The sequence below is a fragment of the Poecilia formosa genome, unplaced genomic scaffold (genome assembly GCF_000485575.1).
Source record: "Poecilia formosa unplaced genomic scaffold, Poecilia_formosa-5.1.2 Scaffold149, whole genome shotgun sequence".
Lineage (NCBI taxonomy): Eukaryota > Metazoa > Chordata > Actinopteri > Cyprinodontiformes > Poeciliidae > Poecilia > Poecilia formosa.
In genome coordinates, this window is record NW_006800088.1 from 1,276,030 (window position 1) to 1,290,277 (window position 14,248).

General features: G+C 42.3%; 1 protein-coding gene across 3 annotated transcripts in view; it reads right to left on the reverse strand.

Moving 5' to 3' along the window:
* svep1 (sushi, von Willebrand factor type A, EGF and pentraxin domain containing 1) overlaps positions 1-14,248 on the reverse strand; it is a 96,424-nt gene that overhangs the window by 18,390 nt on the left and 63,786 nt on the right. For all 3 annotated transcript variants that reach the window (XM_007563657.2, XM_007563656.2, XM_007563658.2), the window contains 19 exons: positions 13,274-13,387; positions 8,609-8,740; positions 7,909-8,100; positions 7,570-7,691; positions 7,390-7,495; positions 7,091-7,288; positions 6,560-6,793; positions 6,263-6,424; positions 5,950-6,111; positions 5,496-5,657; positions 4,025-4,113; positions 3,068-3,164; positions 2,876-2,989; positions 2,660-2,773; positions 1,382-1,583; positions 1,099-1,256; positions 644-842; positions 368-543; positions 128-252 (listed from right to left, as the gene is read on the reverse strand). In XM_007563657.2, the coding sequence (XP_007563719.1) occupies positions 128-252; positions 368-543; positions 644-842; positions 1,099-1,256; positions 1,382-1,583; positions 2,660-2,773; positions 2,876-2,989; positions 3,068-3,164; positions 4,025-4,113; positions 5,496-5,657; positions 5,950-6,111; positions 6,263-6,424; positions 6,560-6,793; positions 7,091-7,288; positions 7,390-7,495; positions 7,570-7,691; positions 7,909-8,100; positions 8,609-8,740; positions 13,274-13,387 (2,858 nt within the window). The remainder of the gene's footprint in view (positions 1-127; positions 253-367; positions 544-643; positions 843-1,098; positions 1,257-1,381; positions 1,584-2,659; positions 2,774-2,875; positions 2,990-3,067; positions 3,165-4,024; positions 4,114-5,495; positions 5,658-5,949; positions 6,112-6,262; positions 6,425-6,559; positions 6,794-7,090; positions 7,289-7,389; positions 7,496-7,569; positions 7,692-7,908; positions 8,101-8,608; positions 8,741-13,273; positions 13,388-14,248) is intronic.

A 14,248-nucleotide genomic window follows, 5' to 3' on the forward strand; every position in this document is an offset into this window, starting at 1 on the left:
TTCACAAAAAAACAAAACAGATTTAATTGGACATAATTCAAAGTTAGAAACACAAAACGGCATCTTTTGTACTTTAATCTATTTGTGTCACAGCGTTGACTGCAAAGAGAGAAAGTTTGGCGTTTACCTGTTGTGGAGTGAGAACACGATCCCAGATGTTGAGCTGACTGATGGAGCCGACGAAAGACTCGACGGGGTTGAAACCCTCGCCTCTCTGATCTTGGTCCTGACCCAAAACGAGAGCCCCGCCGCCTGCAGAACACGAGCAGCACCGGGGTTAACGACTTTACGGTAAAACCCACAAACATTCACCCAGAAAATAAAACGCGTTTGAGGAAAAGAGTCCAGGCTGAGGATAGCACTACACCTGGGATGGTGGTGCCGACTGACAGGCCTTTGCCTCCGTCTGAGGGCTTCCCGTTGATGTAAATCCTCCAGTCGCCGTCCCAGCTCCTCCACGAAACACTGATGTGGTACCATTGGCCCGTGTTCACAGCGGGGCAGTCGGTGATCCGCTCCTTACCGTTCACATAAAGCACCCACCTACCGTCAAACCAGATGGGGGGGAGGGGAACAACAGTTAAAGATGGTCAAACAGGAAGTTTAAACTGATGCTTTTTCCAGATGGTTCTGTGTTTCTGACCCGTTGTAGTCGATCAGCAGGAAAGCATTGTCACTGCCTTCTACGGCGTAGGAAACCGGGGTGCCATAGTTGGTGATGTCTGTTGACTTCATCCAGAAGGAGCAGGTGATTTCTGTCAGTGCCGGCATCACTCCGTCCATCAGCACGTAACCATGGATACCGGACACCTCAAAGTCCAGGTTGAAGGCGGAGGACATCTCTGAGGACAGGCCAGAAAATAATAAGCAAACCATTTCTGTGTTCAATATGAATCCCATTCGATAGTAAAGAGAAATACATGATGAAATTAAGCTCTAAAGCAGAAAATATGAAATAATAAAAATGCAATGAAATAAAAGCCTAAACGGAACCGAAAAAAAATAGAGTAAATTTGATCAACTATGCCCTTTAAACGTGTCATGTTGCGTTTCCCTCAGTTGCCATGGTGTTGTGGCATCTGTCCTATACAGTAGTACCTGTCTCACACCTGGATCCGTTGAACCCAGGGAGGCAGCGGCAGCTGTAGGAGCCCAGACCGTCAAAGCAGCTGGCGCCGTTCACGCAGGGGTTCGGGTTGCACTCATCCACGTCCACCTCGCACAGCCGGCCCCGAAAGCCCTCCACACACTCACACCTGGACGGGCAACAAGGACGTGCAACAGTTTTTAAAACTCTGGTCCTTCTTAGTTTTTCTAAGCACAGATGCATGCAAGCATTCAGCTGCTATCATGACCTTTTTTTTTCCTTTCGTTTTTTTACCTGAAGCTATTGACATCATCCACGCAGGAGCCTCCGTTGAGACAAGGGGAGCTGTAGCATTCGTCAATGTTGATCTCGCAGCGATCCCCGGAAAATCCAACGGCGCAGTTGCAGCTGTAGTCTCCCGTCAAGTCTTCACACACTCCTCCGTTCAAACACGGGCTGGACAGACACTCGTTGATTTCAAGCTCACAGAGAGAGCCTGTGGAAATTCAACAGTGACGTTAGGAAGCTCCTCTACGTCAGGAGAGTTAAACGGGTTTTTATTTTAAGATTGTGACCGTTCTCCAGGGCCGCTAGTTTCTGAATGTGTTGATAAAACAAACTCTTAAAATATTAATAAATAAGTGTCTCTGCTTTTTATAAGTTCTTCTTAAAATTAAATATGATCAGTCCCTTGCAAATGTTTTTTTTTTTTTTTTTAAATTTGCAATAAAAACCTAAAATTTTGTGGTGCAAATTTAGAAATATTTGCAAGGAATTCTGTAATATTTGCTCTTATGTCTGACAGTAAGTGTGACTATTTGTTATTCTCCACATCGATTACAGACTACAAGTTGACATTATGTCCAGCTGAGGCTGCAAAGTAATAGAAGTAAGAAAACCTGCCACCTACAGGTCAGCGTTGGCATCATTAAGCCCGACGTTTTTGACCAAAATCTGAAATAAAGCCACAATTATGAATTATCGCAAAGAAAAAAAAAAGGAGCAGAAATCTGATGTTTTTACATTAAAAAAAAAATAATCACAGAATCACAAGAAACTGGAGAATCTATTTGATGTAATTTGGAAGTATGCTGATAAAAGCTGCTTTGATTTGATTTTGGAAATAATCTTTAGCTGTTATCTTGAAGCCTCTTTTCATGTGTCCCTCTGGAGTTTAAAGGGCCACAAATGAAGCTACGGCGGACCGGATTTGGCCCCCCGGCCTTCAGTTTAACACATGTGCTCTAAATTCGATAAAATGCATTTTCACACAAAGGGCGTAAAACAGGCTCCCTGTTCTCAAGAGCAACTTTGGGGAGCCAACTCCTTATTAACTACAAATGCATACAAACAGCAGAAAACATGCTGGTGTCCACATGTTATCTGGGGCGTCCTCACTTTTTAATGTTGCTCGTCGATCAAAATCTGTCACCTGATGTGACTTAGTTCAGACTGATGAACAGAAAAGTGCAGCTTTCGTTTGTTAAAACTGAAAAAGACTTTTAGCAGATATAAACGTTATCATGAACTGAAAGTGAAGCCCAGCTGATTTAATGCCCGTTTAGGACCGACCTGTGAAGCCCTCAGCACAGCTGCAGGAGAACCTATTGACCTCGTCCACACACAGCCCTTCGTTTAGACACGGGGAGGAGAGGCACTCGTTCACTTCGCCCTCACACAGGGCGCCTAAATCAGACAAACAGAAAGCCTTTCATAACCTTCAAAGTATCAGTGAAGGCTTTTTAAAAATTTTATTGTTTAGTAGCAACAAATTAGCAGCGTTGATACCTAAAAAGCCAGGTTTGCACTGACACTGGAAGTCCCCCATCCCGTCCCTACACAGGCCTCCGTTCTGGCAGGGGGCGGAGTCACACTCGTTTATGTCGACCTCACACTTTGCGCCTGAGGGAGAAACGTCAGCGGCGTCACAGCGGTGGCTTACAGCATCTGATGTCTGATGAGAGGGATTTATTTACTTACCTGTGAATCCAGGCATGCAGGTGCAGACGTATCCCGCTCCGACCTCCTCGCATGTTCCCTTGTTTTGACAGGGATTCAGGAAGCACTCATGGAAAACCTGAAGAAATTATTTAATTTAAAGGAATATTTATGGCTCTAGCTGTTTCTCAATTGCTACTTATTTTTCAGACAAGTTCTAATAATTATGATAAATTCAGTGGCAAAGTATTTGACCACCTGAGGATAATTGGTACACAGCTGATCTAGAGGTGCTAGTAATCTGCCAGTGGAACAAGCAGATTATACGGGATAATACGGGAAAAATGTCTCGTTCCACTAGCAAATTATTTAACTTCAAACAAGCTCCTATATTTTGATGAAAAGTTACTTGTAATTTAGTTTTGTCTATTTCAAGTCCTCCAAGATATCTGCATTAAAAGCCAGACAGAAGGGTAACACTTTGACATTTGTGCATCAGACTGACATGACACTGTCATAAACGTGATAAAACAATATTGAATGAACATAAAGAAGTCTTTATGAATGCTTACCACTGTTGTCATGAAGTGTCATTCGGTAAATAATGACACTTTTAATACAAAGTCTATTAAGATGGCCAACTTTGCATTATAGGTGTCATTATTTACCGAATGACACTTCATGACAAACATTCATGAAGGTATGATGTCATGTTTATGGTCGTGTGATGATGTCAGTCTTACGCACACCCTGTCAAATAATCGTTTATGTAACTGACAGAAGATATTTTGTTAGATTTTGTGTTTTTGCAGGGATCAAGTTCTAAAATATAATTTATTCTTAGAGTAAAGCAGGTTTTAAGCTCTATAGGAAGAGGTGGCAACTGAGAATAAATTTAACGCTTTCCAAGAGGATTTGAAGACATGACAGGAATAAACGATAGGCAAAATGTCCTCAATGTTTTCATTTCACAGTGGCAAGACGATAATCAATAATCACCTGACTGCTGACTTGGTAGTCCTCAATGACCTCCACTTCTGGAGCAGGAGTTACGCTCTCCTCCTTAGCGAGAAAGCTTGAGCTAAAGCCTGACAACGACACCCAGAGAACGTAAAATGTAAGCAGAGAAAAGTCTGTAAAAAAAATAAAGCCTCAGTGGGAGGTTTCAGATTTTGGTGGAGGGCAATAAAACTAACTGAAGAGGGGCCAAAAGTCAATGCCCAATTTACTGCCAGTCGCCCCCGTATTTGCCGTCTGTGATCAACTCCTTCTCGCTACATGCTGTCAAATTAATGCAAAAAACTACAAAACCGTCATAAAAAAAAAGTTGCCATTAGATGGAAGACTGGCAGACAAGCCAGAAAAAAGGTCTGTTTAAATTCATAACTGGCGCTTTGCTGTAACCACTATTCATTTTTGCACTTAGGCATGCAGTGTGGTTTATTTTCTATTGCTTCACAGCAATAAAAACCTTATTATTACCACGTCCCCTGATCCTGTTCAGTAATCCTGTTTCCAATTGGATTGAGCTGTCAAGACACAGATCAGCCACCACACAAGTGGTGTCGTACATGGGAAAGGCTGACACAAAGCAGTTCCTTTACAGCAACGTTGACGTAACTTGGCTCTTTCTACAGAGAGTTAATATAACTCACATGTCAGCCTAACACTGTACGACACGGTTAACCCACAAAACCACTTTAATCTTCTGGATTTGTCTTACCTGGTTTTTCTTTTAAAATTATGATCTATACACACAGTAAGAATAATATAATCTTAAACTATTTGGTAAAACCAAGATGATGTCATGGCTTTGAAGGCTCTTGACAAGTTAAGACAGAATCAGGGTTTACCAGAGGCACACCTGTCCTTTTGAGACAAGATGGGGAAGCCAAAAGAAATCAGGAAGAGAAAAGTGGAGGTGGACTAGTCTGGTGCCTGCAGGTGCCATCTGCTCAATATCTGCAAAGGTCAGCAGCATCAAGCTGTCGTTCTGTTCAGGAAGGAGACGGGTTCTGTGTCCCAGAAGTGAACGTGTTTTTGTGTGAAATGTGAAAATCAACTCCAGAACAAAACCAAAAGACTTTGTGAAGATGCTGGAAGATGTCTGAGGCTGGTAAGAGACTCTAGCTGCTCCCCTATTGGTGCCATTACTACGAAACTGAGATTACAAGCTGCAAAAGCTCTCAGGGACATCTTAAACTCTTTAGTGTGCATCACAAAATAGATTGAAGACGTCACTCAAGGCATGAGGCTGGGAATTGAAGCGTGGGCGTAGATGGGTCTTCCAAATGAACAATGATCCTAAGATTACTGCTAAAGTAGTTGCACAGGAAGATGAAGCATGTGGTTTTTTTAAAGGTCCTCAACTTCTACCAATAAAGACAGTAGAAAAACTCCCTACATAACCTGACAAGGTCTAGTTCAGTCATTTGTTCACCAAAACAAGTTTCGTGCCAGAAAGACTCACTGGAGCAGTGCTGTATGCTGGAAGCCCCGGTTATCGTGGTGGTCCCATAGAAGGGGCAGGACAGGCAGTACGAGCGTCCGTGATCGGGTTGGTAGTAATCCCTCGGACACGGGTAGCAGGGAACCAGACCAGTGCGGGAAAAATGACCCGCCATGCAGGGAACTGCAAGGAGGAGGAAGAGGAAAATAAGAGTCAACAAAGTAATTCAGAATGATTAAAAAAATGTCCAAGATGATCAGATGGTAGCATTCAGTGAGGCAAATCCAAACTGAAGCCTAATGTTTATATAAAAAACTTATTTTATGATTAAAAAAAGTGTTTTGTCAGGATAGTTTTATAAAATTTGCTGAATTACCAGGTTTATCCATCCATATTTAAGGCAGAAATCAAGTCAAACTCTAAAGAGTTGAAGATGATAAAGCTACAAAGTGCAGCAGCATCGTAACTGCCTCACCTCCACACTCCGTCTCATCCACTGCTCCTCTGGTGACGGTGGAGGTTCCACCAGGACAGACTAAACATTTCCTGGCACCATAACCAGGCTGGAAGTGACCCAGTGGGCAGGACTCGCAGATCTCCAGTCCATTCAGCGAGTGGCTGCCAGGTTTGCATTGCCCTGCAGACACACACACATCGCACCATCAACAAAACAGAAAACACTTTACTTTTATTTATGAGAACAAGCTTAAAACTAATCATTTTACTCCTAACTGATGGCCAAAATGCTGACTGACAATGAAAAGCCTGACGTTTGTCCTCAAACACACCTTTGCACTCGGTGACGCTGCGGGAGTGCAGATAGGCTGTAGATGTTCCTTCGGGGCAGGACTTGCACTCCAGCTGACCTTCCTGGTCTTGGTAGGAGCCCAGCCAGCAGCTCTCACACTCGTTATGCTCCAGAGAAAAATACGTGCCCACTGGACATTGGACTGCAAAAAGAAAGCTCACACTTAGCGATTTCCTGGAACACATAAATCTTGCACGGCACTATTAGTCATGCTGTAAATGTAGTGTGCATAAAATTTAATTAATTTAAGTCAGAATACTCCTTTCTTCAAGCTTACCGCACATTCTGCCTTTGAGCACCGAGCCTGGCCTGCAGAACAATGAGGCCTTTTTGCTCTCCAGCGATTTGGGATCAGAAACGATCATCTCCGAGGAGACGTGGTAGCTGGACAGCGGCTGTTTGGCCAGCGTCCGTTTCAAGCGATTGGTGAGCTGCTCGAGCGTTCGCAGGAGCCTCTTCTGATTGGCCACTTCGACTGAGTCGTTCCTCGACAGAGGCAAAGGGATGCTTGCTGGGAGAACGGCCAAAGATTAGCGCATTGACAACAGATATATCTTGAAATAAACCTTTAAATGCAGACATCTTTGTGCGTATTGCTTAGCAAAAAGCATGTCTGCGCAATTTGGAGGTGTGTACACTTCTGCTGTCCTATTCTGTGGTGAACAGTGGTCTGCACCAAAATGGTTAGCAATAAGATTTGTTTATGCTCAAAACTGTCACAATGTTACGCTTACTTTTGCTGACACGGTTTGCAACCAAATTCAAAATAATCTCTTAGTTTCCCTAAACACACAGAATGTTGTTGTACCTGTGATGTTGAAATAAATTTGGATCTTGTGGTCTTTGGTTGGACCTCTGATCTTCCTGTGCCTCTTGGAACGCTGCCTCACGCTGCCGTCTTGCTGCCGACTCGGGAGCTGTCGGGTGCCCGTGGCAAAGCCCGACTCAAAGTAGGCGTAGTCCTGCGCGCCCTGAGAGCCCCAGCTGTTGGCCCAGCCTCCTGGTGCTGTTTGTGAGGCAAAAAAACCCAACAATCGACTGATGATGCTTCACTTAAACTGAAGGTCAGATGTTTTGTTTTGAGTAAGAACATCTACAGACGCCTACCGATTGAAAATCCGTTCTCATAGTCGTAGTTGTACTCCAGACAGTGACCCTGGGACATGACCTCCAGCTTGCAGGTGATTTCATCACTGCTACAAATGGAGGGAAGCTACAGAGGAAAGGAAAACGCGGTTAATCAGGCCGTGTGTGTATTTCTGCGAGTGTGCGCGTACTGGTCCTCACCATGCTTCCCAGTTTGGCATTAAAATGACCCGCAAACGACTTGACCAGCTCTGCGTCGTCGCATCGAGATGCTTTAAACAACATCTCAAAGGGTTTATACCCATTGTTAGCTATGCGGTTCACTGAAACGGAGAGAAAAAAGACGATATGTGATATTTTACCCCATTGAGTGCAATTTGATCATAAACTGGAGCCGCAGTGGCTCAGGTTCAAAACCCGACTCAAGGCCATTTTATCATTTTACCATTCATAAAACGTTCCAGATGTCTCAGAAATATCTTTGTGTACAAATTTGTAGTCTGTAAAATGTACAGATAGTTCAGCATGAGCTGCACTCACAGGAGCAATCTGGTCTGTCTGAAGAGTACGCCGGCTCCCAGACGCCGTTGTAGGCACAGAAGTAGCTCTGCACCGCGTCTTGAGCAAAGCTGTAGCCTTCTTTACACTGAAGAGTACAATTAACCCCCTCCTCTTCCTCAGAGCAGATGAACTCTCCATTCACTGGGACGTACGGCTGCTCACAAGTAGTCCCTGGACAAGATAAAGAACAACATTAAATCCAACATAAAAAATAGAGATAAATGTGGGTTGTTTTCTCAGGATAAGACCGCCTCAAAGTCCATGGACACTTTCCAGCAGGACATTGTTTCTGTATTAAATGTTTTTTTATTTGTCCTGTGTAATAAATCTTATTTTTGCCATAAAATCTACACTGTATGTGTAATGAATATCTATATCGTCATATACCATATGTATACTTGGATTCCTGAATAATTTAACATTTTAATGAGTTTCTAGTTTATCCAGATGCACTTATATACTTTCAACAGGTAGACCTGGAAAACAGGAACACTTTAAATACACTCCTGCTTTATCTTTTTAGAGTCATAAATGTTTGCTTTTCTATTAATATTTAGATATTACCTAAAAATATACAACATATGGCGCAACACTGTAATTTTAATTTAAAGAAATCCAATTCAAAAAGGAAAAAATACATAAAAATTGCCATGGAACAAAGCAGATTTTTAATTCACACCTTGCACAGTTACTGTGAGGTTGCAGATGCGGCTGTTTCCTGCTGTGTCCGTTGCAGTGTACTGGACCACAGTTTCTCCTACTGGGAACAACGAGCCCGGTTTGTGGCTACTGGTCACAGTGAGGCGACCACCTGTAGAGCAAACAGAGAAACACAATAAAATCACTGTAATCATAATATATTCAAATAAAAATACAAAATCATCCCAACTGTTCAAGCTCCACAACCAGAAGCTGCATTAAGTTACTCTGCATTAAAAGGGCTTTTCTTCATGTCCTGTAGAGGGCAGGCTTGGGATTAGATTGAAGGTAGTGAGTCACTCTTGTAGGTTGACTATAGAGCTTTATACAAATACATTACTTCTGTCTGAAAGAATGAAAATGCACAAAGGTTGTTAGAAAGTAGGAGCCGAAGCACAACGCTGTGTTGGGAGTTGTGTGCTGGTGTGTGATGCTTCGAGGTTTGTCTGCAGGCCAGAAACGGGCTGTGGGAAGGAAAAGAACAATGAGCACATCTGTAAGAGCGAGAGACACAGGACGCATTGAGAGAAGTGAGGGATTTGCCTTTCACTCGACTCCGGTCCACCTCCTCCATTAACGGCGGCAAATATCGTTCCAGAGGGACTGGCGCACGTCTGGAGTCTCCCTTTATGTTCAATTTTAGTGTGTGTGTTTGTATGTGTGCGCCTAACAAGTCTTGACTATAAATAGAGTTGGCATCAGGGTGTGGGCCTGGAAAAACAAAACACTGACGTCGAAGCAGCGCTGCACTGACGTCGTGTGGACCCGGAGCGGCCGCAGCAGTAGCAGTCTGTTATTAGTGTGCGTGCGTGGGTATGTGTGTGTGTGTGTGTGTGTGTGTGTGTGTGCGTTACTGAGGTCGTTCGATGGGGGCGCACCTCCACAGACAGGTGGGATGTGATTTCTTTGAGTTGTTTGTGAGTGGGGATGTGAGGTTTGGGGCTCTGGCTCATTAACTCATGAGAGCCAATGTGCAAACAGAGAGTCGGAGTCAGCAAAGTCAAGCCGTTTTGGAACAGCTGCAGTGCCAAGAGAAAGCGTCCAATATTTAGTCTGTTTGCTAGACTGGCCTTCAAGCACTGCTCTGCTGGAAGATTAGTCTGAACAGATTGTTTATTAGATCGTCATAACAATAGCAGGTGTCCAGCCCAGCGCTCAGCGTTTTAAGAGAACATCTGGATCATTTATTGCAATGCGGCGTGTATGAAACCGATCGTTTTGCCACTCACTAACGGGTTTTAGAAACACAGCTATGAAATGAAGCTAACAGGATCTCTGGTATGTTCAATACACTGACCCTGTGAGATGTCTAACTTTATACTGGTCGTGTTCAAACATCAATAACTGCCTTTACTTGTCTGGAGCTAATATACTGGGGACTTCAGTTTCTCCAAACATTTCCAAATAGATCCGTCTCCCATCGCTACTTTGGAAAACTCTGTCAGCCCAGACAGTTTTCAACATGGACATTAAAAAGCAGACACAACATTGGCTAATTATGGTACGTTCACAGCAAACGCGTTTCGAGGTTCTGGCGCGGTGCAATTTGAACCGCAATTTGATTTTGCTATTGTTAAAATCTAAAACAAATGAATTGATTATTACCAGGACTATAGTGAACCTGGGGACATGCTGAGAAAACACGCAGGACACCGGGAGTGGAGTTACATGGACCGGGTCTGTCGTATATGTATGATTTACACAAATACACAACAAAAAACAACTTCTACATCACTGAATGATCTTTAGAAGATGTCTGGTGCCAACAAGAATGAAAAATTAAACAGCAAGTCAAAATCACTTCAGAGATAAAAACAGGAAATACAAAACGCTACTTTATTGTTAACTTTCTGCTCGTACAGAACGACCTCTAGATCTACAATCGCTCTGTGTTTTCACTCAAGCTACTCGATGCAGATCCTGCTAAACCAGGCTGGCTTCCTAAAAGCTGTCAAAAATATTTCCTTCGCCTCCAAGCACAAAGGTAACATTTTTCAAACCTTCACACAAAAAGACAAGCTTTACGGTATTTTATTGCTGTAAAATGTAGCTGCAGCTATATTTTCCCAGGTTAACTCTTCTTTAACTTTGTGTTCCCAACATAGACCATCTCACAGTTTAGCACAGTATTTCCCATGATCATTTTTTAGATGCATTTCTATAGTTTGAGTTGAGAAGGAAGGACAACAAGAAGGTGCTACTTTAAATACGAGCAAATTTTCAATGCAATCTCTCTGTTAAAAAATTAACTGCATGCTTACATAAAAATGCAATGATAAAGGTATAAAAAAATAGAGGCTCTGTTAAGGCCTTTGTTTTCCTACATGTTTTATTTTCACATAAGCATATGAGGCTTGACTGGCCTATGAAAAATGTGCACACATGGTCTGAACTACAGTCACGGGAAAAAGGAAAAACTTTTATGACTGTCAGTGCAGCCATGGAAATAACCAAGTCCACCTTTAATGCTTTGATAATATTTAGGAGGGAAAGAGGCAATCATGTTCTACTAATGACCTGCAAAGCAGAACCTGATCATCAGCGACTGCAACCACTTCTTTAAGGCAGGAGTTTATGCACTTTGCTGGTTTGGAGAATGAAAAGGTGTTTTGCTAACACAAAGTAAAGTCAGAAAGACTTTGGCAGAGGCAATTTCAAAGTCAACGAGAACGATGTTTGCGAGTTGAAACCATTTAGAGCAGCTGGTGGTCCTCCCAGGAGTAGAAAAAAACTCAAAAATCCTTTCCTTGTTTGCGGTAAAAGTTCTGCAACAACATCCGTTACACTGAGGAGACCAATCTGGAAAAAATACCTCATAGAAATGGTGGAATGGGAGTGATGATTTGGGCTTGTTTGCTGCTTCAGAACCTGGGAGCCCATCAGTCACTGATTCCAACATGAACTCCTCTGAAAGTCAAAGTGTTCTAGAGTCAAATGTCCAGCAGTGAAAGGTTGGCTCATGAAAGAGAGACATTATCCAGAACAGAATCACTGAAAAAGAAAACAATTAAGACGTTGCAATGGTTTGGTCAAAATCCAGACGTCAATGCAAGCACAGATGTCCAAAAACTTTGATAAACTAAGAAACATTGAAGAAGATTTAATGAGAAGAGAGAAAACAAGCTCTGAGAACGATCCACATCATCCCTTCCAGACCGAAAGGGGAGCCGACGATCCAGCCAAACTCGCAGTACTGTGTTTCTGCCACACTTTGTGCTTTCTGAAAGGGGAGACGCTGCGCTTTCCAGCCAGTCTCGGGTTATTACGGTAATTTCACCCCCCTATTAATAGATAGTAAATTGCGAAAATAACTTGATACATGTTGAAAGTTCCAGTTATGGATAAATGGACAAATATATTTACACACAGGATATTTACATACGATTAAGATGAGCAAAAATATCCAGGCGGATTCTAACTACCATGGCAGCGTTGTGAACACCTTTTCCCATAACAGCATGGACTGTAATGCAAACTTTAATTTCCCATGACTGTATATGTTAAAGACTGGTGAGCCGTGTGCGTGTCCTGCCTCTCGCTCAGTGGAGACACGCAGCCAGCCATTCCCTGCATTTTTAATTGCTATTTTTAATTTGTCACCACAACTAACAAAATACACACCGACACCAATTCAAATGCTCTGTAACTAGTTAGATTTGCTTGAATAACTTGTAAAGATTTTATTTTAGAAGTGTTTTTGCAACAATGTGCTTTTTACTTTTACTTGAGTAATATTGTTTTGAAGTACCGATACTTTTGAGTAAAATTTCTGGAGACTTTACCCACTGTGACCAATTCCACTAAATGAAGAACAAGCTAGTTTTGACCAAACATTCATCAGACACACCTGCAGTTTTTGTTAAAGTTTCATAAGTTTTATATTGGCTTTGAAAAATGTTTCTTTTGCTCGATTTTGTTTGTGTAATTATGAATTATTTTCATTTTGATCTTTAAAATAACATTTTCACACAACCTTACATTTTGGTCCTGCTGTTGATGTAATTTTTTAAATACTAAATAACCAGTTAGTACTTGAGTTGCCTATTTACCAAATACTTTGATGTCCTTATTTGAGTAATACTTTTTACATCTGCTTTTGAGTAAAATATGTTGAAGCAGTGCTACTTTTACTTGTTGGAAACTCCATTCACCTCTGCTAAAGCCTAAGCTTTGCCTCTACTGAGGATTATTTACGATCTCGTTGTGTAACAAAGTTGCATGGATGTAAAAATAAACTTTAAAATTGAGAATAGAATAGGAAGGGAGTACAGCACTGGGTGTGTTCGTTTAATTATACAAACGACTGTGTGAAAAATGGATGGCATGAGGACACACTCCCTCTGAATAACGCTTTTCATTGCAAAAACACCTGCGTCTCTCCACTGTCTCCGTCTGTTTTAACATTAACGACATTAGCAGGCACTGTAACCACTTCATCAATTCCCTCCGTCCTATTCTCTTTCTCTCTCTCTCTCCTAAACACAGACAGAAATGTCCACTGTCTCCACTCTTCATTCACAGACGCAGCTTTTTCCTGATTCACATTTTCCAATCACTCTTTGGAAAAGATCCTGCTCCACCATAATCAGCGGAGACGGTCGGCGGCGCAGAGGAGAGCACAAACAGAAGAGCTGAGCAGACGTACCTGAGTTATCTGAAAACTGCGGGACTTCCCAGACGACGGCTGCTGCTGCTTCTGTGTTTGTGGCCTGGACTGCTGGGGGCGACCTACACCTGTCGATGAACGGCGGCTCGGTATCTGAAAATACAGAGACAAAAATCACTCACCAGGAGCCACAATCACACCAGAACAAACATCTACTTTGAACAGGACCAAAACTAGAGCAGATTTAGACGATGTCGAGGAGTTGACACTCGATAACGGAGTGCTGCGCCGCGATCCGACTTTTTTAAAGGCAGAGGGCACAAGTTGAACACATGTCTCCAATAAAAACCTTCCTCAGCCATAACAACACATGGAAATGTTCACGGCTACCATGCTTGAGGTTTCTCCCCCCCGAATGCAGTGATTACCGAGAGGCTGACCCGCATTTTTCATCCTCTACAGAAACAATATCTGGCACCTGTTAGGGCACATAAACTCCCTTCCTGGAGAACATCTCAATAACTTCCACCTTTTTTTTAAACCTTGAAATAAAGAGGAAAGACAGTGTTTCAAAGAAAACAAATTAGTCTGCAAAGAGTTAAACATGTTGCAGTGTGAATGAGAGACTAATCAATCTTTTTAAAGGGGAATTTTTATGCTTTACAGCCATAAGTGGGTAAATCTTGAACATAAATAGTTATTCTATTGTTTTAAAAAGCATGTACGTGGCAGAAAAAAAACAAAACAAAAAAAAACAGAGCTCTTTTGGGGACACCCCTCTCTAAAATAGAACGGCATCGTCATTCTCAGGAAACAACCCAGTTCATGCTATAACTATAACAGATTAGCCAGACCGTCAAGGCAACTGTGGGTGTTGTTTGTGAGGAAAGACAAAGTTTCCCCACCGCCTTGCTTTGTTTCTTTTTTATATTTTTAAGTGGCCTCTGTCAGTAAAATCCACAGATTGTTTTATTAAATTAAATTAACAACTGCTTTCTTCAATGTTCCTCCATG